This window comes from Hetaerina americana, unplaced genomic scaffold (assembly GCF_022747635.1).
Source record: "Hetaerina americana unplaced genomic scaffold, ioHetAmer1.1.p SCAF_40, whole genome shotgun sequence".
Taxonomy (NCBI): Eukaryota; Metazoa; Arthropoda; class Insecta; order Odonata; family Calopterygidae; genus Hetaerina; species Hetaerina americana.
Genome location: NW_027286986.1, coordinates 80,602 through 107,115, shown reverse-complemented (window position 1 = coordinate 107,115; position 26,514 = coordinate 80,602). Strand labels below are relative to the sequence as shown.

General features: G+C 35.4%; 1 protein-coding gene across 19 annotated transcripts in view; it reads right to left on the bottom strand.

Annotated features, from left to right (window-relative positions):
- Positions 1 to 26,514, bottom strand: part of LOC139692755 (RIMS-binding protein 2-like) — a 133,775-nt gene that overhangs the window by 88,261 nt on the left and 19,000 nt on the right. For 10 of the 19 annotated variants that reach the window (XM_071591010.1, XM_071591011.1, XM_071591023.1 and 7 more), the window contains 7 exons: positions 9,711 to 10,196; positions 9,137 to 9,281; positions 8,843 to 8,945; positions 6,356 to 6,569; positions 5,289 to 5,444; positions 3,703 to 3,807; positions 887 to 1,095 (listed from right to left, as the gene is read on the bottom strand). In XM_071591010.1, coding sequence (XP_071447111.1) covers positions 887 to 1,095; positions 3,703 to 3,807; positions 5,289 to 5,444; positions 6,356 to 6,569; positions 8,843 to 8,945; positions 9,137 to 9,281; positions 9,711 to 10,196 — 1,418 coding nt within the window. The remainder of the gene's footprint in view (positions 1 to 886; positions 1,096 to 3,702; positions 3,808 to 5,288; positions 5,445 to 6,355; positions 6,570 to 8,842; positions 8,946 to 9,136; positions 9,282 to 9,710; positions 10,197 to 26,514) is intronic. The other 9 variants (XM_071591016.1, XM_071591014.1, XM_071591018.1 and 6 more) reach the window with 9 other exon arrangements.

The following is a 26,514-nucleotide window of genomic DNA, read 5'->3' as shown; positions in this document are numbered from 1 at the left end:
ATTATCAGATATACACCAAATCCAGGTAATGATATAAAATAAGCAGCTAAAAGCCTTATGGTGATTTATTAATGATCGGAAATCTGACGTAATTCAGTTATGCAGAAAAATGCAATGCATGGAAAGGTGTGAAACCATACAATACATCAAGCTATCTCAGACAAAAAATCTCAAATGAAGAAATGCATGAACTCTTATACTATAAGTGTAACATAGTCCTTAATGTCATGAAATACAACTGATTGAGTTATGACAATGCAAGTGAAATAAAGCTGATATGTAAAGACTGCAATGGTGAATGATTCAACAAAATCAAAATATTTTTCAAAATTAATAATGCTAGAATGACAGAGAGACAAAGAAAATCTTATTAACTTTATGAAGGGTGATCATGCATGGCATCCTTGTGTTGGCTCCATTTGTCAGCCAGAAATAGAATAGGCAAAATCTACATCATTAATCAAATCACAAGGTGCATTATGCTTAAATTTCAGAGAGAGAGAGACCCTCTCATTACATTTTCTATGCAAGTGATCCTACACAGTTAGTGTTCCATCATCTTGAAATTATCCACTATAATTATTATTATATGCTGCAATGTGTACACTGAAAGCAAAAGTAGGGGTTAAAGTAGCACCATATGACATAAATGCAAAACATATGGGCAAATATAAATCAGTGAGGGGAAATCACTGCATCTATGTTGCCTGGATGAGGGCTCCCAAAAATAGAATCGCACCTGGTCATTGAAGTATTTGCCAACAACACAGACCACCAATTATTTAAATAAAAAGAAAATTAACCCAGTCCATCCCTCTCTCCTCCCTATATCCCAACCCCAAGGAAATGCACCCACATTCCCACCCCCAACCACAGGAGTACCAACCCGGGTAGAGTCGACACCCTCAACGAGGGCCCTAGTCCTCTCCGTGGCCTTCACTGTCGTCTTGAGAACCCCGTCCACATAAACATGGTAGCTTTCGATGGTGCCAGGAGGGCAATCTGGAGGATTCCAACCAATCAAAATGCTCTTGTTCAACTGCCTCTCAAGTGTAAGTTGCTTTGGAGCTGGGACTAGCACCGAGAAGAAGAGATCTGGTCAACGAGGGACATGATTCATGTTACTACACCTACAGGTGCTTAGAAAGCAATGGGCGTGCATAATGAAGGAGGTCATTTTTGGGAATGGGATGAGTGAGGGAAATTGGAAGGGCTGGTTGAAAAGATTGTATCAGGATTGGTGAGTATATATGATTTATTCATGGTTCGGGTTCCAAGGTCTTTAGGAATAGAGTTTCATCAGATGATGATGGGATGAGTTGGGAGTTGGGAAGGAGACTCAAAAAATAAATTCACATGTCAAACACACACATAGAGAGAGAGAGAATGCAGAGTATGAGCAAACTATTTACTACAAGAATAATACAGACAACAGTTTTCTGCAAATCATTTTGCCTAAAATATTCCACTCTGCAAGTTCAAAATTACCCAACACATATTTACATTTCTTTTACAAATGAGAAAATGAGTTATAATTACACAGCCAGAGATTGAATTGGGCACAAAGATACAGTCCATTTTATATTTAGATGATCAATGATTTGCTATTTTCTCCAGGAGATTATGAAAACCAAGAAATCAATTTGTTATAATTTTGAAATTTTTATAACCTACCAATGCTGATTTGTTTGAAAATGATTCAATATTCATTGAAGTTGCACCTTAATGCTACCCATGCATGATGTAATTTCAGCATCAGAGGCCATGCTTAAAATTCTATCAGAGTAGTTATTTGCGACTATGACAGGGCTAAAATGTTCAGAGTAATGCACTAACAGCTCTTAACAATAGAGCAATTTTGTATGGGGATGAGAAACTATTTCACATCATTAAATTTTATGAATTTTTAAGAAGGTAGCAATGAAAATACATAACTAACATCCAGTGTTGACATATAATTCTAAATAATGTGCAAAAAATAAAGATAATTCACTAAAAAATACGTTTATGAGACATTTCCTGAGTTGTAAAAGAAATGTCAAGTAAAAATATGAAGAAACAGCATTAAAAACTTGTCTTCTACTTCAATTAATTAGGCTTAGTCTTACAAGGAGTTATCTAAATGCGCTATTAATGTCCTGGGAACAAAAGGATGAATATATGTCCTGAATTAGGCAGAGAAAAAGAAAGAAACATACGAGACTGATACAATTTAAAATATGCTGAGTGATAATTGATGAATGAATATTGCAATGAAATTGGTGATTTATTTTTGTCATTTTCAATCTAAACTTTTACAAGTTCTTTCCAGGATCCTTAGCCTCAATATTTACATACTATTTACAAATAAATCAAATTGCTAATAAATTTAAATACTAAATTAATACAGATTCTTAAAAGAATTTCTAGATTTCCTGATTCAATCAGAAGGGAACAAAATATTACTGAGAAATGTCCAGGGAAAACACAGTGGCTCATATATGAAAGTATTAATGCTGTTCCATACAAAAACTAAAGAGCCATGCTTAACATGCATTGATAAATGTGAGAAAATTAAGACTCAAAAGTATTGATTAGTAATCATGGCATATGCTTCACCCTAGAGTCATGATTGCATTCAAATTAACTAAGAAAAAAATATAAACTGATGCATGAAAATAATACTCCTACAAGTATTTATTCTAGTGAAATTATATACAAAGTAAAATAGATAACATTACAGGATCAATGCTCCAGCTTATGGTTAGAGAAAGGTTGAAAAACACTAGTGAACAACCAAAAAATTGTCTGCCTTGGGAAAATAGGATAGACAATCATGATGGCGGTATCCCACTCTAAAACACTCATTAGTGAAGCAATTGCACTATCTCAGAATATAAAATTGCATTTTTACATACATGGTGAAACTTCTCCACACTTCAACTTCAGGTCATATCTATGACTTCAAAAAGAAAAGGGGGAAGAATTCAGTCATCCATAATGCATGGCAGTCGTGATCACTTGGGACAAATATGCACACGCATTTGGTCATCAAGTTCCTCAACTAATTCCGTGCCAAGGCATGGCTGTCATGATTTCTTATTTTCATTATACAAAATGCTGACAATCAAAGAAAAATTAAAATAGCTGCATTAATTGCCTGCACCAAAAATATTAAAATCAGGTGCATAGATTTGCTAGTGCATCCCTATCGCTACACATAAAGTTCTTGTACATATGCAGTGCTTTTTTGCTTGATAGCAATCAAAAGAATTATCCTGGCCTAGGAAAGTATAAGAAAAAGTAAGAGAGACTGCAACTAAAAATTGACAGATTTGTGAGTGCCTAAAAAAATTAACTTTCATACCAGGCTGTGCACTTAAAATTTCATTAAAGAGATATATTATATATATATATATATATTATATATATGCATGTATATATATATATATATATATATATATATATATATATATATATATATATATATATATATATATATATATATATATATATAAATATATATAAATATATATATATATATATATATATATATATATATATATATATATATATATATATATATATATAAATATATATATATATATATATATATATATATATAATGCAAATATAAATATATATATATATATATATATATATATATATAGATTCAAGATTTCTTTCGAGAGAGTGATTTCTTTTAATTTGATGGAGGATTACCTGGACCCTCACCAATCTGTTCACTGAGGCCCTCCTCATCTTCCTCCATGATGTCCTCCAGGTCAATGTAGCTATGTTCGGCGATTCGCTTCCCAAGAGCTTCCTCTGTCCGAGGGAGGGACCAAGTGATTGTTGGAGGGTAAGTAAGTGGAGGAAAAAAAAGTCAAAAAGAGAAGAGATTGGGGAGTGGGGAGGGGAGGGGTCAGAGTGGAGTGAGAGAAGTTGGGATTTGAGAAGGTAACAACAATTGGATGCCGGAAGGGTAGGGGACGTGAGGTGAGATATGGAAGTGTGAGTGATAGGAGTCAAGGAAGGATGGATAAGTTTGGGAATGGGAGAGGAGGAATAAAGGAGCGTATGAGATTCAGAACCAGAGTGAATGTCCTCAGAAAACATCAAATGAAGTTTTCTTTCTCTCTCTCTCAAAAAAAGGTGAGAGATAGACATGAAATGGAAAAAGTTGCTCCTGTGTGAAATCATGAGAGGCTGAATTATTTCTCTGGTTTCACTTCCATGAAAAATATCTAAGAACTGCCTTTATCTTTCAAAAAAGTATGATAACTTGTTGAGAGGTTGGGAAAACACTGGCTCTGAACCTCTTTAAAAATCCTTACATAGATGCCATTTAAAATATTCAGTCATTAATTTTTGGTCATATTATTTAAAATTAGGTAAATGCATCCACAGTTGTCACAGTTTCACGGATCTGGGGGTCACTTTTTGCCAGCTGAACTATTACTGGTCAAGTCTTCTTAGTTTGCCATTATTGAAAAATTGTTTTCATAAAAAATTTATGCCAACATCCAGAATTTATCAATAGTTTTAAGTTCATTCAGAAATTATTCCATTTCAATAGATAATTTTTGAGAGCCAGGAAGCAATATTTGAGATACATAAATCCTTCCTTTTTCACAGAAAAGAGGTGCATTATTTGCAGGGCAGCACTACAAGCCTGCCTGGCCAAAGCTACCAATGTTATTGAGATTTAGTTTTGGTATGCATAAGTATTAACATGCACAGCTAAGTCAACTAGCTTAAGCTACCTATCAGGTATGGTTGAAACATTCACATTTGCTACTGAGAGACTTCAATACCCATCAACCACAAGGAATTATTCGAATTTTGGTACCTTTTTTGCTTCTGCTAATTTGGTTCAAAGTTAATTGATCAAATGGCATTAAATGAGGTTTGAGTCAGTTGGGCTAGTGTAGGGATGTGGAAAATCTAATAATAGCACCATTCATGTATTTTTATCTGCATGGAATGACGTGAAATTTCCATACGTTTTCTCGACAACAGGAAATGGAGTATTTTCTAGAGTGGAACTGATAGAGAGAGAGAGAGAAAGAGAGAGGAAGCAATTTTGAAGCCTAGAGCGGAAAAAATATAGCATTTGTGTTTCCCCAACCACTCACTCCAAAAAAACACCCATGCTGCGATTCGTGGGGCAGGAATGGGTGTCTCAAGATTTCTCTTCCAAGAAAACACTACGAGAACAATGACTAACTTTGCAGCAATACAAAAAGGGGGGAAACACTCAATCTAGCACACGACTCTTTTGAATCAGGTTACTAAATGGCACCTACTGTTCTGCGTAACCATTGGTAGAACCCGTTTTGTGATGTTGGCCTTAGATTGGGGCATAAGGGCCGCTTTAGACGGCTGCTGCAGCAGATTTGCTTGAGCCGAGATTGGCTTTGTGTGCCCCGACTGGGTTGCGCCAGTTCCTTGTGGAAATATCACTATAGTTCCCACATGCAGACAAAAACACAAGTGTCAAATTTAGGAGAAGAAATAATAAGCACATGGAAAACACACCATAATATACTGTATCATGCCTAGCTAAATTTTGTTTAACAATAATAATAAAAACAAGCAAATATCATATATACTAGTAAGTTTAAATTTTGTCAGACTAAGCAAAACACTGCTGATACAGTTGCTGAATGAATCATTTGGAATTAGTAGAAATTTGATAGCTTGTTAGAGCCTCCAGCCATTCATGTCCCGGCGCAAGGAGCTATCAAGACTTAAGCAAGGCATAGTGACTTCCACAGATTTTGTAAACATGCCGCTTGAAATTTTCAACCTTCTCTACACACAACTGCATTTTTACATTACTTGATAGGTAATAATTTTTTCATTATTACAAGTTTAAAATTATATCTACTTATCCTAGCATCCATTGACAGTACATCAAAAACTTCTGTACATGTGATAAAAGAAGCCTTATATTATGTATATAAATAAATATTCTATGAGTTAGGGGTTGATAAATCTTTTCCATTAGTAACTACAGACTGTGTCATAAGCAAATTATTGCATTCTTGTTTATGACAATGCTACAGCTACCGATATATAGGTTATTATCTACTAACAATTGGATGTGAGATAATTTCTTCTCACCCACTGGAGTATTTCACACAATGCGATACATTTACAGTAATTCCAATGCTACCTTAAATTTACCCGTTCAAGCTAATGTAAGTACTTCACTATTTTACAAAATCAGCAAAAGTGCACCATTCTAAAGCCAATGTTTGCCATGCCAGTCAGAATATTCTTTCCATTTCCATCCATAAGATGCCTTCATAGGTTAGAAGAAATGTCAAAATTTTGAAGCTCTTGCCATTACTTAAAGTTTATTCCTCACCAATCATCATGTTCTGTGCCTCGTCAGCGGTTCCGCAGGCTTCGAGGTCCTGTGGGATGGTGGTTGAAACACTATCATCCACAGCATCTCTAAGCCCGCCCATTACCACAGATTGGTGGAACTCTAAAAGGTCCTCGCCAACTAACTTCTGCACAAAATTTGAAGGTACGAGACCTCTTCGACCATCAAGTAGTTCACCATCGAAGAAGCCATCCTAAAAATCACAGATGGCAAAGTAAGTTATGGAAAAATTTAATCTCCTAAATAACAAATCTGACTCCTTGCCACACCAAATCGAAATAGCTGCCCCATTAGTCTCATAACTTGGTAGCTAAAGAAAATTCTAAGAGGAAACACAGATTACTTCCAAGTTTTTCATCCGCCCTCAGGTCTTACAAGTGTTTAAATGCTGAGAGTAATAAAATGGGATAGCGTCATGAATAGCAAGTTAACTGTAACATTAGAACTAAATGCGGGACTTAAAAATTGGGAAATTATGAGAAGTTTCAGTGTGTGGAAAGAGCCAAAGAGTTTAACCTAGGAGATAACTCAAAAGGCTCTTTAAAATTAAGTACATATGCATGCATACCGCATTGATTCAAATGTAAGACAACTTTAAAAAGGAATTATTTCCTCTGCATTCAAAATGTTTTTGATTACATCAAAATATATGGCTTAGAGATATAATAATGCTGAAGTTCTATATTAAAATAGAGATTAAGGAATGCCTCCAACATTTAAGCATGAAATACAACCATATAACTTATTTTTTTATTTTTAAGTATTAAATCTTCAGCAGAATAATGAAAAAAATATTACTTGCACCATCTTTCCACCTGGGACAGACAATAAAAGTGAAAAAGAAAAATTACTACAAGAAATAATGTGAAATTGGTGAAATCTTAACTCAAATCTTGCAGTTTGCAAACAGGAAAGGGGAAGAAACTTTTATAACTCTTACAGATTTCATGGATAACATTTATGACAAAATTTACTAGGCTTGTTCAGAGTATTTCATAAATGCAAAAACTAGTTCATAGGTCATCAGGCCATACTTTTTATGAAGAATTTTCATCTTATTTCTGTTGACTATTGGTGAGAAATAGTATTTGCAAATAAGAATTCTTCTTTTCCCATGAATTCTCAAGTCCAAATGTTTAAGAAGCTGTTTTAAAGGCCACCTCTCTTATACCACTAATATCTATTCTGAGAGCTTATGGAGGATGATAGGCTAAAAAGAAGAGTATACACTAAGAAACTGCTTCAGAAGAAAGCAGAGATGAATTCATAACTTAGCTTGTCAAGTATTTGCAATAGCCAAAATAAACACCTTCTGTTCTGTTTTAGTTGCTTATTTTTAATTAACAGTCCTGAGCCACCATTTTCATTCATTATATATTGCCAAATATTTTTAAGATCATTCACATTCACAAAACATTCATTAGAGCATTCAACAACTCATCATTTGGTCATCTGATGATAATTAGCATCCAGAGTGAAAATTCCATTTCATTACCTACTCTCACCAAAATACTAGTTTTGCTTAAGAAGATTATTTTAGGTCAAATAAAAAGTAATTCATTCATTAGATAATTTTCAAAAATTTTCTACTAACAACAGGAGTTTGAAAGGGTCTCCAATCGCTATAGCAATTTTGATAATTCTGCCCAGAATGCCACTGGAATGTGCAAGGTCCAGAAAAGAAAGAATGTCGGTAGAAATTCAAAGCTTAAACCTGCTAGTCATGATGGTGTATATTTAATATTTCAGTAAAAGCTCAGAGAACTGATTGCCAATGTGTCTCTGAGTTTATAATGCAGTGGGAAGAAATAGTAACATGAAATCCATGTTCCATTCAAAGAAGCATTCACATAATATGGAGGGCAATAGAAAATTAATTACTCTGACAAATAATTTTGTCTTACATTTGGCCAATACAGTATTTAATGGATCCTAAAATTTATAAGAGCCATTAGTTTGCAGAATCCTTCCAAACTATAATCTGAGGTTAACAAAATGATTTGAAACTGTGTGATTATGATTCTAATTGAATCATCTGTTTTCATGCAGAATTGGAAACCTAAATACCATGGACTAATTGAGTCAGCTGCATTACTCAATTTTGAGCTATAATTTTTGGTGAAAAATACTCTCTAAGCCTATATAGTGTAGTATTGAAATCTACCTAAAACAGTAGGCTAAATAAAGGGAGAAGTGAAGATATTTGAAAGGCTTGGTGTTCAGTAACATAGAACATAAGTTGAAACTGCTAAGCTATTTAGTGACCAAATCGGATCACAAAATAGAGTCAGTTACATCCCTACAAGGTTTGGTATGTACACATTAAAAAATCAGATTCATTGCAAAAGATGAGGTCTATCTCTTTTTCATTGAGGATGATACTTTTATTCAATGCTAATGTGTGAAAAATGAGATTTTGATTGATAAAGACAAATATAAGTAATGGCAAATGTTTGAGTTATTTACCTCATCCATATTTCCCCAAACCAATAGATAATCTCCTGCATTAACAGCTAACTCAGCTTCAGGATTTTCATTTGGGGAATGCTGAAGAGGATCATATGAGTACCTAAGATAAAGTACAATAAAACAGTTATTAAATGCCAATTTAACTCAATCAAAAATATATTTTGATGAACTTTTAACAAAACATTGTTGACCAAAGAAAAAACTCCTAAAATTAACCCAAATAACAGTGTATTATTTGCTTGTCAACAGAAAATGCTTTTCTGAATTGAATAAAAAAGAATATTCCTTTACCTGGCAATGTAGACATAGCAGCGACCTTTTCCAGGAATGTCAAGCATATCTACAACTTTGTTTTCAGGGACTAATTGGTCATTCAGGGGTGTAGGGAAAGTGCTCAGGGCCCCTGACAAACCACCATTGAGGAAACTTTTCTTTCCTTGAATGAAGAAAATGATAATTTTTTATTTTAAATCTTAATTCAAAGACACTTGGAGCAAAACTACCCTAATTACTGACTACGGCACACTATCCAAAGCAATAAGGTAGTAGTAGCTATTCTATCAAATTTATATGAATGCCTCGCTATGGAGACCTGAAAAAAGTGATGCTTGATGCGTTAGCTAAAATTAACTACACAAGTGGTGCCAAAAAGTACTATTCAAACTTACATATTCATGCCATAAATTTAAAAAAAAGATACAGCACAAACTGCAAAAACATTCATCTCGACATCCACCCTCACCTTCAGGGTCTAACTGGGAGGTGAGTAGCGAGGGCATACCAGGGGCCGACGAAACTAGGGATGAGGGAAGAGAGGAGGAAGCGAGGGCAGAGGCAGGCAGGTTCGAGGCGGGAATCGCCGCACCTGCTGGGATCTGCGGCATCAGTCTCCCAGGTGACGTGCCATGCGATGTCGACACCCCGCCAAAGTGGACCCCGTGGTGCGCCGAGTGCGCAGAGCCCGTCAGGTGGGAGCCGATCATGCCACCCAATGGGTTTAACCCTGCTGCCGTGGCAACTGCAGCCAGTTGCTGCTGCTGCTGCTGTTGCAGGCTCATCATGCCCGAGAGGGAGCTCGGGCCAAGACTGGAGAGGCCCCCGATGCCACTTGAGATGCCAAGGACCCCTCCGGTGCCAAGGATGCCACTCGTTGCCGTGGAGCCAATGAGGGAGGTCGAGTGTGGCACCTGAGGAAGCAGCATGGGGAGGGATGTGCCACCGGCTGACGCCTGCGTCGCTGACATTGGCATGGGGCTAAGGCTCCGACCGGGGAGGCTCGAGGAGCTGAGGAACCCAGAGTCGCTGGTCATCTGCCCTGCCCGCCCAGGGCTGTCCCCAGCAGAAGAAAATCCTGTCCCAAGGAGGAGGGGAAAGGCTGTCAGTCAAAACTCAACAATGCGCATGAGGCACAAGTCAGAACTCTATAGTTAAAGGGCTCTACTTATTTGGAATTCTATTATTTCATGCGAGAATTTTTACATACATAAAATGTATCTTTTTAAAAGTTTGATTCCCAATTGAAGTTACTGTATCACTTTTTTTATATATACATCCACATTTATTGTTTCATACATTTGTGATATTATTTTAATTGGTGATATTGTTCAGTTTCAACCAAACTTTTCATTTGGAAGACCGAGAAACAGTAATATCACAGGGAATGAAAAAATGAAACAATTTTTTTAACTAATAAAATCACAATTTATAGTTAAATTCGCAACATGGTTTCCAATTCAAGAGCCAACTGAAAGAAACAAGCAACATGTACAGGTACTCAATAGAGTCTGTGAAGTAATGTCATGCAAAAGAAAGAAAGAAAAATTTACTGATAAGAGCATATTCATAAAATAGAAATGGTGAAAAGCACTGATGGAAGACACATGGTGTTGAAGTTTCTGGCTGATTAAGCAGTTTTTCAAACTCATTCAAAATCATGGTGTCTATCGGTAATTTATATTATGGCACATGTTCTACCTATGTGTATTTCTCTGGAATATGAAGGGCATTAGAAAAGTTATTATTGAACATATCTTTACTTTACATATGCTACCAATGATCGGTAAATGGCAAGAAAATGCCGTTCCCATTAATAGAATATAGTGCAAGAATTTGCATTTGAATAGCATTCCGAAAACCCAATGAACCCAATAAACCTTATTGTCTTATGCCCTATGAAAACGCAACACTCTTGGAGCAGTGGCAATTTAGATTCCACATGTGCATAAGTACATGAATATTCTCACAAGGGAAAATATAATAAATTACTTTCAGCATAGTTCGACACGTATGAATGAAATTTGATTTGAAAACAGGCTGTGAATTAAATCAAATCAATGGCCAACTTTATTTTGCATTTGAAAACACTTGTGTAAAAGTTGCTTCTCGGATAGTTAGTTATAAACGACATATTTTATGAAAATAAATTTCTTTATGCCATCTCACATACCCAAAAGTAAAATTTTTCAAAAACAAAATCAGGTGATGTGTGTATATATTGGCTCTCTATAAAAAAGCAAATTCATCCAATTCTGAATTGATTTGCTAGGATAATCGTCAATGTCACAGTTGAGATTAAATCAAGTATTGCCATTTTCAATATCACAATAAAGCATATACAGGGGTATGGAAGGGGTGGTGATGGAATGCTATCATTAATGGCTCAAAAGGGGGAATCATTTATGCCATGGAGGAAAAGCATTACCACATGTAGTTTGCCTGTCACACTTGAGCAAACTTCCTTGGCACCATTTGTTTAAAAAACTCAGTGGGAATGCCATCAGAGGAACTTAACTCCTTCACTTTGAGTGCTGGCAACTGATTGCAGGGCTTTGATTATCTACCAGAGATTCATGAAAAAGACTCAAGTAAATATTAAAATTTTCAGAAAGAAAATTATCTTTTAGTTATGTATTTAAGCAGTTGTATAGCAATACTTGGTTACATTAATCCTTGCAAGATGTGACATGCTAGATGGTTGTCTACTGCTGACAGAATTATAAGTTCCTACAGTTCAACAGACTGTTTTTCCTCCAGGCACTCTAAGTTATGCACTGGTAGGGAACTATATCAAAACTTGCTGATCATGCATTGATAGATCTTAAGACTTAGGCTATGTATTGTCTTCCAAGTATATAATAAAAATGGGGGCTTTAGTTGATTTTTATAGTTCTATGATACCAACTTTTGGTTGCTCAGAAAAGAGATTAACAGGAAAAATATTTGACAGAAGAAAACCCAAAAAGTGCTTGATTTTATAAAAATCAAGGAGCTAGGCTTAAAATAAATATAACAATTGTCAATTCCAACACAAATTTGATGCATAACACCACTTTAATGTCTGAGCTTAGAAAAAGTTCCATGTGACACAGGCTTCTGTTGTGGAAAAAGATCTGACTTGAGGAGGACCTGAAAATCTTACTAAGGATCTGAGCTATGAATAATAAAGCTATTCCAGAAATATAGTTTGGAAAGAGGTGTTTACCTTCAGTTTCTCTAGAGATTTTTCTAAATGCTAGACATGGATGTACGCATATTGAAATGAAGACTGGCTCAAGAATAATACTTGCTTTATCCAATGCAAATATATGATAGGAACGTGATTCCAACAAAGGTTATTGGCTGATTATGGTTGGAAAGTTGGTTTGGATATAAAAGGGACAGAAATACAACCTCTTAGAGTGATTAGTTGGAAAATGCAAAAAGTTTGAGTATGCATTAGAAACCAATTTAAATTGAAACACTAAATTTAATAAATGAGCAAGACATATTTTTACCCAACAAATAATTTTAAGGATCTTCAAGGAGGCTATCTGAAATATGGAAAATATCAACCTTAAAACCACTTAAGTTGAATTTTTTTTATCTTTTTAGACATCTAAAATATACAAGCCTGGTTATCTCGACCTGCAGATCTGTTAAACTTTCGAGGGCATTCCAGAGTCAGACATTTGTACTTGGCAAATTATAATAATTTAAAATGCGTACCTTTATGTTAATAATGAAGGTCAAGGTTATCCAATTAGATTTTGAATGAAAACAAAAATAGGTTTAACCCACAGAGATTTCCCCTAATTTTTATCCAAATTTCCACAGGCTGCTATTCCAAAGCAGTAGAAGGCATTTTTTAATTTGTATTATATTTGTCATAAACAAATCACACAACAAAATTTTCACCAAAAGCATTTGAACACTTGAGAAAAAAAAACAATTAAATCAATGTATCCTGTGGTAAATTTCTAATTATTAAATCAGTAACTACAGTATGTATGTCTTATGAGAAGAATTATAAATATTTGGCCTATATCAAGAGAAGCAATGCATTTATCATTAGCAATGGTTGCAATATAATGCAAGCATTGCTACTATTACAGCTCATTAAAATCTGGATCCAGTAAATTTAGCTTTACAATTTTCAAAATATAAATTAATCCTACTCATTTGGCAATGTACAGTATTAAGCATTTGTCTCCTCTAAAGTAATTTGCTTTTAAGGCTTCCTTGAATTTCATCAAACTTTTCAAAATAATAAATGACTGAAACTGCCTGTTATGCCACAAAATTCACAAACAAAATACACTACTATTAGGCATCATAATCAATAAACTGTGATGCTAGTGATCACATCACAGTAATTTTAAATATAACAATTCAACAAATACACAGATGCTCACTGCACCATACTGTCTCAAATGTCTCATCAAGATGAAATAAATCCAACTAATCCCACAGACAAACTGTTTGTATCCTCTGGTAGCTTTAACTTATTTTGTGCTGAATGATACCACTAGAAGAATTTAAAGAGATAAATTCTGTATAATATTGTTTGCCCAAATCTTATTGAACAATTAGTTTGTCTTTGGAAAGAATATTGCTATTGAAACATCATTATCAAAAAGTAATCCCCTTTCATTACCTATACCTTGATAAATTCAGCAAATTGCATATTACAAGCACTGGCTAGAAGCAATATGTAAAATAATGACATTTCTCTTTTTGCCAAATCATTAAATCAAGTGATAATATACCTAGCTTAAAGTTGCATATTTATATATCCAAAGAAAAGAGATTAATTCTAAAAAGTGAAGCAAGCTTTGTACAATGCATTAGAGCTAGATGTGTAGAGTATGTGCTTCAATGAAAAAAGTCTTTTCACATCACAAACATACCAAAACCCAAAACACACAGAATGGTCATGGACATACACACAGAAAATATTGGTCTGAGGATAAATAATACCATCAAATGAACTTATTTCAAATACAGGGTACATTGTGAAATTTGACAGAAAGAGGCCAATGTCATCCTTTATTGTTTCAGTTCATTTAAAAAGTTGAATAGATGGATTCTGAATAGATAGAGGTGTTCTGCTGGTATAATTACAACAAAGCAGGGAAAATACTACAAAGGATTAGTCAGTAAGTGGAAGAAAATCCTTGAAGTAATGATTTGAAAAGTATAACTCTATCAAATGAAAACACGATCACCATGTTATCCTCATGAGGGTAGAAGTCCCTTTAGACAAGAGAAAATTGCACCTACAATACAAATGTGAATTAGAATCTGTTGAAGGTATTCTCATATATTAAGTAACCAGAAAATAACTTAAATATTAAAGGGGAACTACACATTCATGAGATCCACCCTACAACCCTTTATAAAGAAAATACAAATATATACCTAGAAAATGATCAAAAGGCCCTTTGATCACACTTTAGATAGTTAAAGAATTAAGATTCCACCGCTAAATCTCTCAGGAAGCCAAATACAATATATACTCTGGTGATTAAACAATATATAATCATTTTCAACAATTTTTTCCCAACCAAGCAAGACCCCAACAGCTACTAGTAGACCAACTAACCTCCCTTTACTGTAAAACACTAGAATACATATGTAATCAACTTGATCATAGCTGGGGATCAAGATGGTGCGTTGGCTATAGTACCTGGATTCCCACCAAGATGGCCCAGGTTCAAATCCCAACGTCGTTGAATATTTTTCAATGGTATTTCGATACCTACTGGAGGTGCTTTGTGGAGGGCACTTAGAGGGAGTAAGCCACCTGTCGGATGGGATGTTAAGCTGCGAACCCCTTGGTGCCTATTGTTTAGAGAAGGCTAATGCCAACCCCAGGTTTCTTGCCATCCTTCACCCTTTCCTGTCCAACCCTAATGGTGCAAATGACCTTGCACCCCTAAATACTACTTTGATGGCAGTTTCTGATGGAATCAACTTCGCATGTAACTATTATTTAGCATTATTTCCTGGATTCCCAAGAAATAGCATAACTTGGTCTTCCCTGAAATCCTCTGCTGCTTGCTCTTGCAGCAGCCCATGATGCGGAAGTGTAAGGGCTATGCTTAACTTCCAAAATCATTTTACTATGAGAAAAAAGGAATAGCTGGCTTAGAAACAAAGATTTTATAATGACATAGATAATGCAATTATAAACAATAAACTCTGAATATTACAGACATTAATATTCTTTCACACATCTCTTGTTTTCAAAAACAATTTTGCAAATTACTCTAAGTTAGTTAGGCAATTTAATAGCCATAGGCAAATTAATTAGGCAATCCACCAGTTAAGGTAGGATTTGGATGGACACAACGACCGAATAAATATTTGCTTCTCTTTCATTCCATCCAACTACCCTATCCTATTCCTGTACACCCCTTGTTTGCCTAACATTCTCCCCTCTATTACAGTTTTCAACTTCCAATTGCCGATCAATATGGTTTTCATTAATTTTCCTACTACCTTATAATTTCTGCCAAAAATCCCCTCTCCTTGCCCACCATACCTAGCACTTCCTCATTTGTTTACTTCTCGGTCCATTTCACCTCCTCCATTCTTCTCCACACCCACATTTCAAAAGCCTCCAACCTACGTCTATCCTCCTGCTTCAATGACCATGGTTCCACACAATACATAGCTACTCTCCATATCAAAGTTTTTACGAGTAATTTCTTAACATTCTTATCCAACCTCCTTGTCATCAACTCCCTCCACCTTGTGAAAGCCTCTTTGCCCAGAGCAACTCTTCTCCTTACTTCCCCACTACTTTGACCGTGTTGATCCAAAACACTTCCGAGATACGTAAAAGGTTCTACCTGCTCTAGTTTTTGCCCTCCTATTTTAATGTTTAGCTTAGCCTTTTTCTTTCTAGAAAATCGCATAACCTTTGTTTTATTAATATGGATTCTCATCCCATATCTATCGCACTGAATTTCCAATTCACTCAGCAATGCTTGCAACCCCTTGGCTGACTGACAAACTAAAGCCTGGTCATCAGCAAACTTAACTGATTTTATGAATCCCCTGGCGACTTTCATTCCTATCTCCAGTTCTTCCTATGCCTTTTTAATGATTTCCTGCACACATATGTTGAACAATAATGGTGATAATGGGCAACCCTGCCATACCCCTCTTCCTAACACTGCCCATCCTGACTCCCTGTTCCCCACTCGCACCTGAGCAGTCTGGGACATACACTAGTTACAGATTAGCCTCCTTTCCCTCCAATCTATTCCTAATTTCTGCAATCTACTCATTAGTTTTTCCCAATTCACTCTATCAAACGCTTTTTTGAAATCTACGAAACAGGCAAATACGTCCTGATTGTATTCTATATTCCTCTCGATTAGTGATCTCATTATTGCAATAGCATCACACGTGCCTCTCTCCTTCCTAAACCCAAAGTGATCATCCACTAAGTAATCATTAGATCTGCTCGCCATCCTTTTGTTGATGATCCTGAGAACAAATATAACTGAATGGCAAATCACACTTATTATTCTATTGTCCTCACATGATGTAGCCTTTACCTTTTTCAGAATAGGAACTAACACTGACCTCACAAAGTCTTCCCAGCAGATTCCTTCCTCATAGATACTACAAATCAGTCCATATAGCCTCTCCCTCCCACATTTTCCTAAGCATTTTAAAAGTTCTGCGGGAATATTATCCACCCCCACGGCCTTATTTAGTTTCATCTCCCCTAATGCCCTTTCTATCTCATTGCCTAGTATGCCTGGACCTAAGCTATCTTCCTCTACGTCATGTTCCTTTTCAATGTCTAACTTTGTTGGTCTAAGCTCTTTACCATACAGATCTTCTATATATTCCCCCCATCACTCTTGGATCTTTTATATGTCCACTATTATCTTACCTGCCTTATTGCTAACTGTTAGCACAAATCTTCCGTTCTTAATTCCCGATAAAGATTTAACTTTGCTGTACAGTGCACCAATTTCACCCTTCCTCTTCAAACTTTACATATCCCTTCACTGTGTCTTCCACCATGCTTCTTTTGCTTTATCTGTTGCCCATCTCAATTTATTATTTAACTCTTTGTACTTCCTTCTTCCAAATCTGTGCTTGCATTCTTCCATTTTCTTTTCTCATCTACAGTTATGTTCATCTCATCCCTGATCCATGGTTTCCTCATCCTTATCCCATTAATGGTTCCTATTGTTTCATTTGCAGCTTGCAATATCCCTTTGTGATATATAGTATTCCCAATTTTCCTCAATAGTACTTAGCTCTTTACCCTTAACAACGATTTTCTCTACATCCTACTGATACCCCTTCCTAGTCAATCGATTTATTTCTTTTGCATTCCATTTCCTAACCCACCACTCCTGCCTTATCTTTTTGTAACGGAGGCTACATTTCATAACAACTAAATTGTGGTCAGAGTCCGCATCTGCTCCTGTGAAGCCGAGCAAATTCATCACACTGTTCCTGAATCTGCGGTTAACCAGAATATAATCCAACTGATACCTTTCTGAGTCACCTGGCATTTTCCATGTATACCTATGCCTTTTGAGGGGTCTAAACTAAGTGCCGGTGATGACTAATGCCTGTCTGCAGCCAATTGCTTTCTCCCCGCAGTCATTCCTCGTGGCTAAACTGTAGTCCCCCACCTAATTACCATCTCTTCCTTTGCTTATCGTCCCATTCCAATTCCCCATCCCTATCAAATGTTTCCCTGCAGGAACACACCCAATTATATCCTCTAAATGATCATATATCCTATCGACTTCTTCCTCCTTATGATTGCTTATGGACATGTATACCTGAAAAATGACCAATTTTGTCAATTCTGATTTTATTTCCACCAGTATTATTCCACCCGTTGCTTGCTCTATGTTGACTTCACTTCTTCCTTCATCTTTATTCTATATTATGGCAACCCCTCATTGGCTTTCGTCCCCTTTGCTGCATATTACTCTATAACTATTACTCCAGTAATCTCTGATATCCTTCCATCTCACCTCCCATAGGCCTAAAATATCTCTATTTCCTCTTTCTATCTCTTGCTTTATATTCTCTAACTTTCCTGTCCTCAACATTGTTCTAACATTTCAATTTCATATCCAAACTAATTCAGTCTTCTTCTTCTGTGTCTTATGCGGTGCTGCTCTCGGTTTTCCTTTGCAAGGGTTTCGTGGGATGACAACCACGGTAGCCTTGCCTCTACTGCCACTGGGCATGACACATGGCCATTGGGACTGAATCCCATATTTGCCAGGATTCACTTTCTCTTCACTATCCATCATAGAAATCATAGGATTAATAGTTGAGGTGATTTCTCACTGCCTTCCTTGATTGTGTTTTTAATGTGAAACCATCACTCAATGGCCACCCCACTGGGGTCAGACGCCTTTGCAGCCATCTCACTGAGGAATAAATGCTGAGTGGACTAACTTTTGTTGGGCTCCTAACATTTGATCTTTCTGGGATGAATGACCATCCCAGGGGCAATTATCACAGCTCCCACCAGCCTAGCTCATTCGAATGCACAAGCCTGTCCACTACATCAAGGTTGTAGTCCATGGGGGAGTTTCAGATTATGAAGGTTTAAAAAAATCATTGGAGTCTTGCACTGAAAACTTAAGTGCCATCTTATAATTTATTTTTATTTTTGTATGAAAATTAATATTAACAAAAAAATTTAGATAGAAAAATTATGGTAAATCATTTATTATTAACTTGTGATGCAATTTTCTCTTGGTCTTATAATGCATATACAGAGCTCCTCAGAGCTAGAAAACAATAGTGAACTAAAATGTTTCTTTCGTAGATATTCGCAGGGTGGTACAGTACACAAGTGTTTTCAAGACATGTACTAACATGGCTAACTATCCTAGAAATAAGAAGAGGAAATTGATTCCCTAATGAGTGGCCTCTGTTGTCAAAGTGTTCGGAAAGAAATATACACTACACACATAACACGATGAAATGATGAATCTACAGGCATAATTATTACTGAGAATTGTTATTAAGAATGTTTAAGAAGATATTCAGTAATATAAAAACATAAATGTGATACATATTCAAATTATAGTGCTATGGACAACTATTTAAATACTTATAATACAAGAAGATATTGATTTCCTTTTATTTTTTGTCATCTTAATCCAAAACTGCTTTTTATCATGAGTGGATACGTTCAATAAATTTTTACTCAGGAATTGAAACTATAAGAAATGGTGACATCGGCACACATCTAAAGAGAATTATACAGCTTTGAGCCGGATGAGCAAGTATGAAGAAATCAAGTATTATTACTGCTTGTGGGTACATCCCTGTTTTTCTTTGCGCAAACCTGTGTAACTTGTACCTCAAACATGGAAGCTATTTTTAATCTTGTTATCATAAATCATTTATTTGTATTTTTCTTCCCCTAGTATGTATGTGAAGAACTGAAAAATGCTATTCAAATCTCTTCGTATCATTAGAAGTGAACACAAATGACATTTTAAGGATGATGGGGGCATTTGTGAAAGCAGGCTGTCTGAACTGGATCATGGCATTCTAACGCATTATTATGGAGTTTAAAGCCCATACCACCTTCCCTCCTGTCCTCCTTAGTTGAGAATTAATTAGCACTCTTGCCTAATGTGACCCAGCAGCAGTCATTATAGAAGGCAGTACAACATTACAAAAAGAAACTGAAGGTCCTAAGAAATGAGAAATAAAAACTGTACACTGAGAGATTAGGATTGTTTTAGACAATGGGTATATTTACAGAAATACATTTGGTGCATGTATCATACTGAATTAAATACCAACTTATAGCTAGAATGGTTCATAACTATATTCTAATTCATTCCTGGAAGCACTTAACAATTGAAGTGTGTATAATATTTGGTCTATAATCTGCTTTCAAGTACAGAAATAGCCAATGCAAAAAAATGATATCTTTCTCAAGCTATGGACAGAGTTTATAAACATAAGCTTTGAAGTCATGATAGATAGCAGTTGCTTCAGTGCCGGCATACTTATTTCCATCCTATTCACAAATAACATAGAGATAGGATAAGTAACAAGGACTCGCTCACTGAGCTCAATTTAGCTAGAGCTAGAAGAGAAAAGATGTCTGCTGACATAAAACTATCAGGAAATATGTCCTTTAATTGGTACAGAGAAGTGTATTTTTTGTATCATTTTAAGTCTCAATTACATAGTTCAAAATACTACGCATATGCAAAAAATTTAAAAGACCTATTGATAGGTACACCCATCCATTTTTCTTTTAAGTTTTGCAATCTAAGCTGCTCCATCATATATCCAACAACCGCTGATTGTGCAAATGTGCAACAATTTAGGGCAATCAGTGGTTGCCAGCAGTGAGGTGGGGAAAAAGTTTCCCCTGCCTCTCATGCCCTTAAAAAATTTAAAAAGGAGAGCCAGAGGGAAGATGTTAAACTGTGCCATTGCAGAAAGATTGCAAAAAAAACCATCATCACTTATTTACTGTAACCACGTCTCTCAGAAAAACACAGTATCATGGGCCATTCTTTTACTCAAATCTTAAGGGAAAAAAATAGTGTAATATCTCTCTATATCCTTCTTTGGCCGCTGTAACTTTGGACAAAAGATGCGTGCAAGCAGATTCCACAAACAGGTTGAACTGTCTGCTCATAACTCAGTTGATACTGGTTTCCTTGAGGTGCCTTCACTTTAATTTTCCCATCTATTATAAAGTTCCAAAAAAATTTGTACTGTCTCAAGGTGTTCCCAATCCACCTGGTGGTTCAACTCTTCCTTATATTGCCCCATATAGTCCTTTCCTCCACCTCTCTCAACTTCTTCATACCTCAATGTACTGTCTCTAGTTGATCTGCAAAATCCATCTAGGTTTCCAAGTTGTATATTCCTCTCTGGTCTGCTCACGTATCTGATCCATGGAGTGCCTCACTGCACATGAATACTTTCACACAATAAAGGCTTCCATTAAAGTCTTAAAAGTTATGCTTTTCTATAAAGTATGCCAACCTATCATACACAGGTGATCCCAGAAAAAGCCTCATTCATATATTTACGAAAAAACTTCCCTGATAATTGCTGATGCTTGTATGCAGGCAAGGAAACTCAATCTGTAAATAAATACACTGTGTAAATAGGAGTGATCTAATTGTAAAAGTTTGCTACCATTGATGGCAACTTAAAATTTTTACCTTCATTATTCCAACACCTATCAATTAGAAACCTAATCAATGTTAAACAGATATAGCCAGTGAATTATCTCTATCAATGGGGAAAATTTAACAGAGTTCATATTTCAAAAATGTTGACCGCTGACCCCTAAATTATGAGTAATGGCATGCCTCTATTCAATGTGAACAAGAGAGGAAATCTGCTGTAGCACAAACAAGGGTGATAATCCTTTCAACTTCAGAGTGATTATGCAGTTTGATGTTAATCAAGATTTTGTACATCCTTCTTCCATTCCACCATGAACACAGCTATCCTTTGCTAATTTCCTGTTCAGCCCTACAGAGTCTCAACTCTCTCCAAGCTATCAATTCTCTCCCTCTCCCCCTTGGACCAAACATTCTCCTTTCCACCACTATGGCACTTAACATCCCAATATTGTTCTCACCAATGTCCTGCATCCAATTATTTTCTACTTAGAATTTTCTCCACCAACTACCTCTTTTTCTCTACCAGATTTAATACACTTCATTTGCCTTCACCTAAGTCCAGTTTATTTCCCTTTATTCCTCACCAAATTCTCAAACCTTCATTATCCCCTTTTTCCTAAATTTCCAGGCTATGAGGTCATATATAAATCTCTATGCTCTACAGCAAAATTTTAACCAATCTTTTCTTCACATTTCAACTTGAATCCTATCATCAATTTCTTCCATTTTGTTAAAGCTTCTATTGCTAATGTGATTCTACCTTTAATAACACTTCTTATGTGGCTAACTTTTTTGATAAAACCATCCAAATGAGATCAGTATCATGTCTGCTACAATTAAAGCCCACCATAGTTAATATTTAGTTTAGTTAAGATTCTTCATTAATTTCATTTCGTCATGAATTCCACCAAGCTAAAAATAACTAATTGAGACTCGGCTCTTATTAGTAATGAATCCCTTGGCTAGCTAGTTTTTTCCAGCTCGATAGAAACATACAATAGTAAATACATATAATGAAATTAAAATTAAACCACTTGGCTTTTCAACATAAAAAACTTTTATTTACGACCTAGGTTTCGTTATGGTATAACATCATCAGGTCCAATGATGTTATGGCTATGATAAAATATGGTTATGGTATGGTTATGGCTATGGTATAACATCATCAGTAACCTGATGATGTTATACCATAACGAAACCTAGGTCGTAAATACAAGTTTTTTATGTGGAAAAGCCAAGTGGTTTAATTTTAAGTTCAATATGAAAAATTTCCACCAAGTGTTGCCAGAAACTGTTTTATTTAAATACATATAAATTTAATGCTTAGTTTAAATCACTCATTATGAGATGTTATTGCGAGTAAGGCACTTAGGTTTATATTTATTTTTTGTCAGACAAGGGAAGTATTGGAATTAAAGTTTGAAAATAAAAATATTGGGGTTCCCAGTTCAATTTTCTTGAGTCTCTTTTATAGTAACTATTAGGTGCTCTGACATGTTTCTATACCTCCTAAGGGATTCATGATGCATGATATGGGACCCACTGTTTCAATGCACAAGATGGAATAGCAGAGGCTAAAAACATTACCAAGAGTAACCTCGAATGGCAGAAAAATATCATTACAGTCATTGTCAACCAATAAGAATTCACTTTTTCATATCAAGGGTTAATTTCAATGAAACATTCTGTTCTTGGCTGATGTCACCAGGGAACGGATATCAAATTTGATGAATTTGTTTTAAACACTTGAAGATACTTCTTATTGAATAAAATGAGTTGAAGTTAAATCCTTAGCTTGGTAATATGTAATTCCAAACCTGGTGATGAAAATTTGATCACATTGAGTGCATCACTGTTACTCAAATGTTACTGAGCACTCTCTCAGCACATTGCAATATTTGTCATCAGTGATCATCACTCTTATTAAATCAATGATTCAAAGATCCTGATAGTCAATCATTGCTATGGAGGTAGCTGTTGAGACTTGCCAGGGCCAGGTGGGCCGAGCAATGGCAACTGTAAGCCATAATAAAGCAATAAAAGAATTGTGACACAAGACATAATGCAGAAATGTAGGTAAACGTGAATAAATCATTCGATTACCTGAATTTTGTTCATGAGTCTCTAGAAGCTGAAAAATGACCAAGAATTATAAAAACAATGATGATTTCCACCACCTTTGAGTGCTGACAAATCTCCTAAACAGAATGAGTAGATGGTAAACTTGTTTCCACCAAGGCCAATGGACAGCAAAGGAAGTAAACTGTAATTAGTCTGAAAGCATAAGCAATAATATTGGCCAAATACAAAAAAGTATAGCATGATGAAGTAAGGATTGCCTAACCATTAGGTATTTTGTTTCTGAAGCTGCTGCAGCTCAATGGGAACATTGTGACAAGATGCTGCTCATGCAGAAAATCTCAAAAGCTACCTCGGAAGTATTGCTCAATAATCCACACCCTATTTTGGCTTGATTTACATCTATGCACACTTGATTTAATGCAATCCACTAATGCCACTGTAATTATTCTAGATGTTTGCATGGTTACTTTTAATTAATGCAGGATGACTAGCAATAGATTTGGACTATCTTGAGTTCAGCTTTTCAAAACAAATGTTAAGAGTATTTTTGTGAAAAAAATAATTAATAGCTTTCCTTTCCTTTTGCCAAAATTTGTTCTGTAAACCATCAAAATATTATTTATGAGGATTACATGAATATTTTGAGATGAAAATATCCCAATGAGGATGAATAGCAGGAAAAAGCAGAAGGAAAAATCATTTTTTCTTCAATTGGACATTATTTTACCACAAAGCATTTTCAATTATTTATGACACTAGGCCCTACCCATTCTTAGCTTTCAAGAGTTATGAATGGCTGGTACACTACAATAGCCTACAATACACCTGTATAACAATGGCTAAAAATAAATGATTGTTATTTTATTATTTTATTTATCGACTTATTCGGGTGAAATTGAGACTTATAGTCCCTTCTTCCGCCTAACCCTTAGACAATACATTCAACCAAGCACTAGATGGGGGAAAATCCACCTAGGCGGGAATCAAACCTGCAACCTCTGGGTTGGCAGGCGAGAACTTTACCCTGCTGTCACCAGGGCTGGCAAAGTTATTCAGAGAGAGGAGAATATAACTACGATTTTGGGACTACTTGAACTCCCATAAGTAAAAGACTTCAAATTCATGTACTTCCTGTTTTATTCTTCTTTAGGTGTAGGCAATTATAAGTGTTGAGATGCTAATCTAAATTACTTCCAACAAATTGCCTAGACTTCTTAATGTTTGGGCTGCATTTTAGTCAAGCTCACAACTCATCATTGCTGTTTTGCACAAGCATTTAATCATAACAGAAGAGACCTACATTAAATTTATTTTTGTTCATGAACATTCAGGATGATTCATGTTGCACCATTGGTGGAAAGATTTCGTTTTATGTCTGCCTGAAGCAGCAAAAGATTGATATGAAGTCATAGCGTTCTCTAAAGAAAAACTGCCAGGACATGCCTAACAAGCTCCGGGGGCAGCGATAACATCTTGGCAATTTGAAAAACCACCTCCAACTGCCCCCTTCATGGAAAACAAAAGTACTACTAATTTCCAGATTATTTTTAGTCAGCAAAAGTCAACCCAACAAAATGACCATCTAATATTAGTGATCCATGGGAGGATGCAGGACAAAAGAAACATATTTTATGTGACTTGTTCCTCTCAATAATTATTACTTTCATCTTCAAAACTATAAATCTTACTGGTAATAATTTAAGTTGCCCCATGGCATAGGATATTTAAACATTATTTTTACTTTAGAGAGGATAAAAATAGCATTTTTTTCAAATTCATCTAAAATTCCCAAGAAGCATCAATAAGGATGATGAAACATCATTTGAGGAGATCTGTAAATAATATATTAGCACATCTACTTAAGAAAGACAAAAAAGGGCATTGTAGATGTTCTATTTTGGAGTCAGTATGTTTACTGCCAAAAGCATACTAGAAATCCAGATGTTTGCTTGTGCATATATTTCTGTGCAAAATGAGGTATATGTTGAATTCCAACATGATTATCCTACTTCTTTTTCTGATCCTTCTCTCCTCATTTTACTGATTTTTAAAACTTTTTCCATTTACCACATTATATTTTCATTGTGCGTAACTCTTTTAACAGCATCATGCCACAATCTAAAATTTGTTGGCATGCATGGCAGTGAGAAGATACATTACATATTGACTGTTCGGTGAAAATTTATATTGCTTTTAGTCTTCAACTACCTTCTCTTCAGCCTGTGATGAAACCATACATTTGCAATGCTTAATTAGCCTTGGGAATTTGGCTATTCATGTGGGTAATATGATATGCCATCATCACATAATATGCTACTAATTAAAAAAAATCTAATGTACCTAAAATTATGAATTGCAAGCAATTCATTTCAGAGTTCAAAGCATTAATGTTTTGTTCAACAGTAGACACGTTACTTCACAGGTTTGTGCTTTGTCACATAATGGAAAAAAATGCTGTCTGATACTTATTCTAATAGATAGAAAATCAAAAGCATTGGAATTCCACAGCAATAGATACTTAGTGTTGCTATATACAATCCATTAAAAGGAAAATTACAACCACTGTACTATCTAGGTATATTCTAAAACTATAACACAACTTTCAATGCAAATGCCCATTGCTTTTTCAAAACCAAAGAAACAAACATACATACTCTGAAGTATAATGAAAATAATTATAATTTTAATGTATTATAAATTAAATATGGATTAAATCAAATAAGTGCATCAACGTTTCTGTGCATGTTATAAATACAGCAAATAAATTGACATAAAGATATCATTAGGGAGCTAAACACAACACATAGTTGGTGGTTGAGACAGCAGAATAAAATTAGAAAGAAAAATTGATAATCAGGGTTTTCACATAGGATTAGTGGCATGATTGAAATGACTAATGGTATTAAAGAATGAAGTAACCAAATACGAAAAGCTTAAGCAGTGATTTTTAACATGGAAACAGGAAAATCATAAATGAAACAATTGCAGTAATCATGGCGGCCTTCAATTTTTGGACTCAATTCCAAAATTTTACTCAATTTTCTCGGTGAACTTTGTCATTCTCCTCCCAATTTTATTCCATCTTTTGCGCAAATGCCTCATTCCTAAAATCTAATCAATAAAATCGGGACTGTAATCTAATGCATTTCTGTG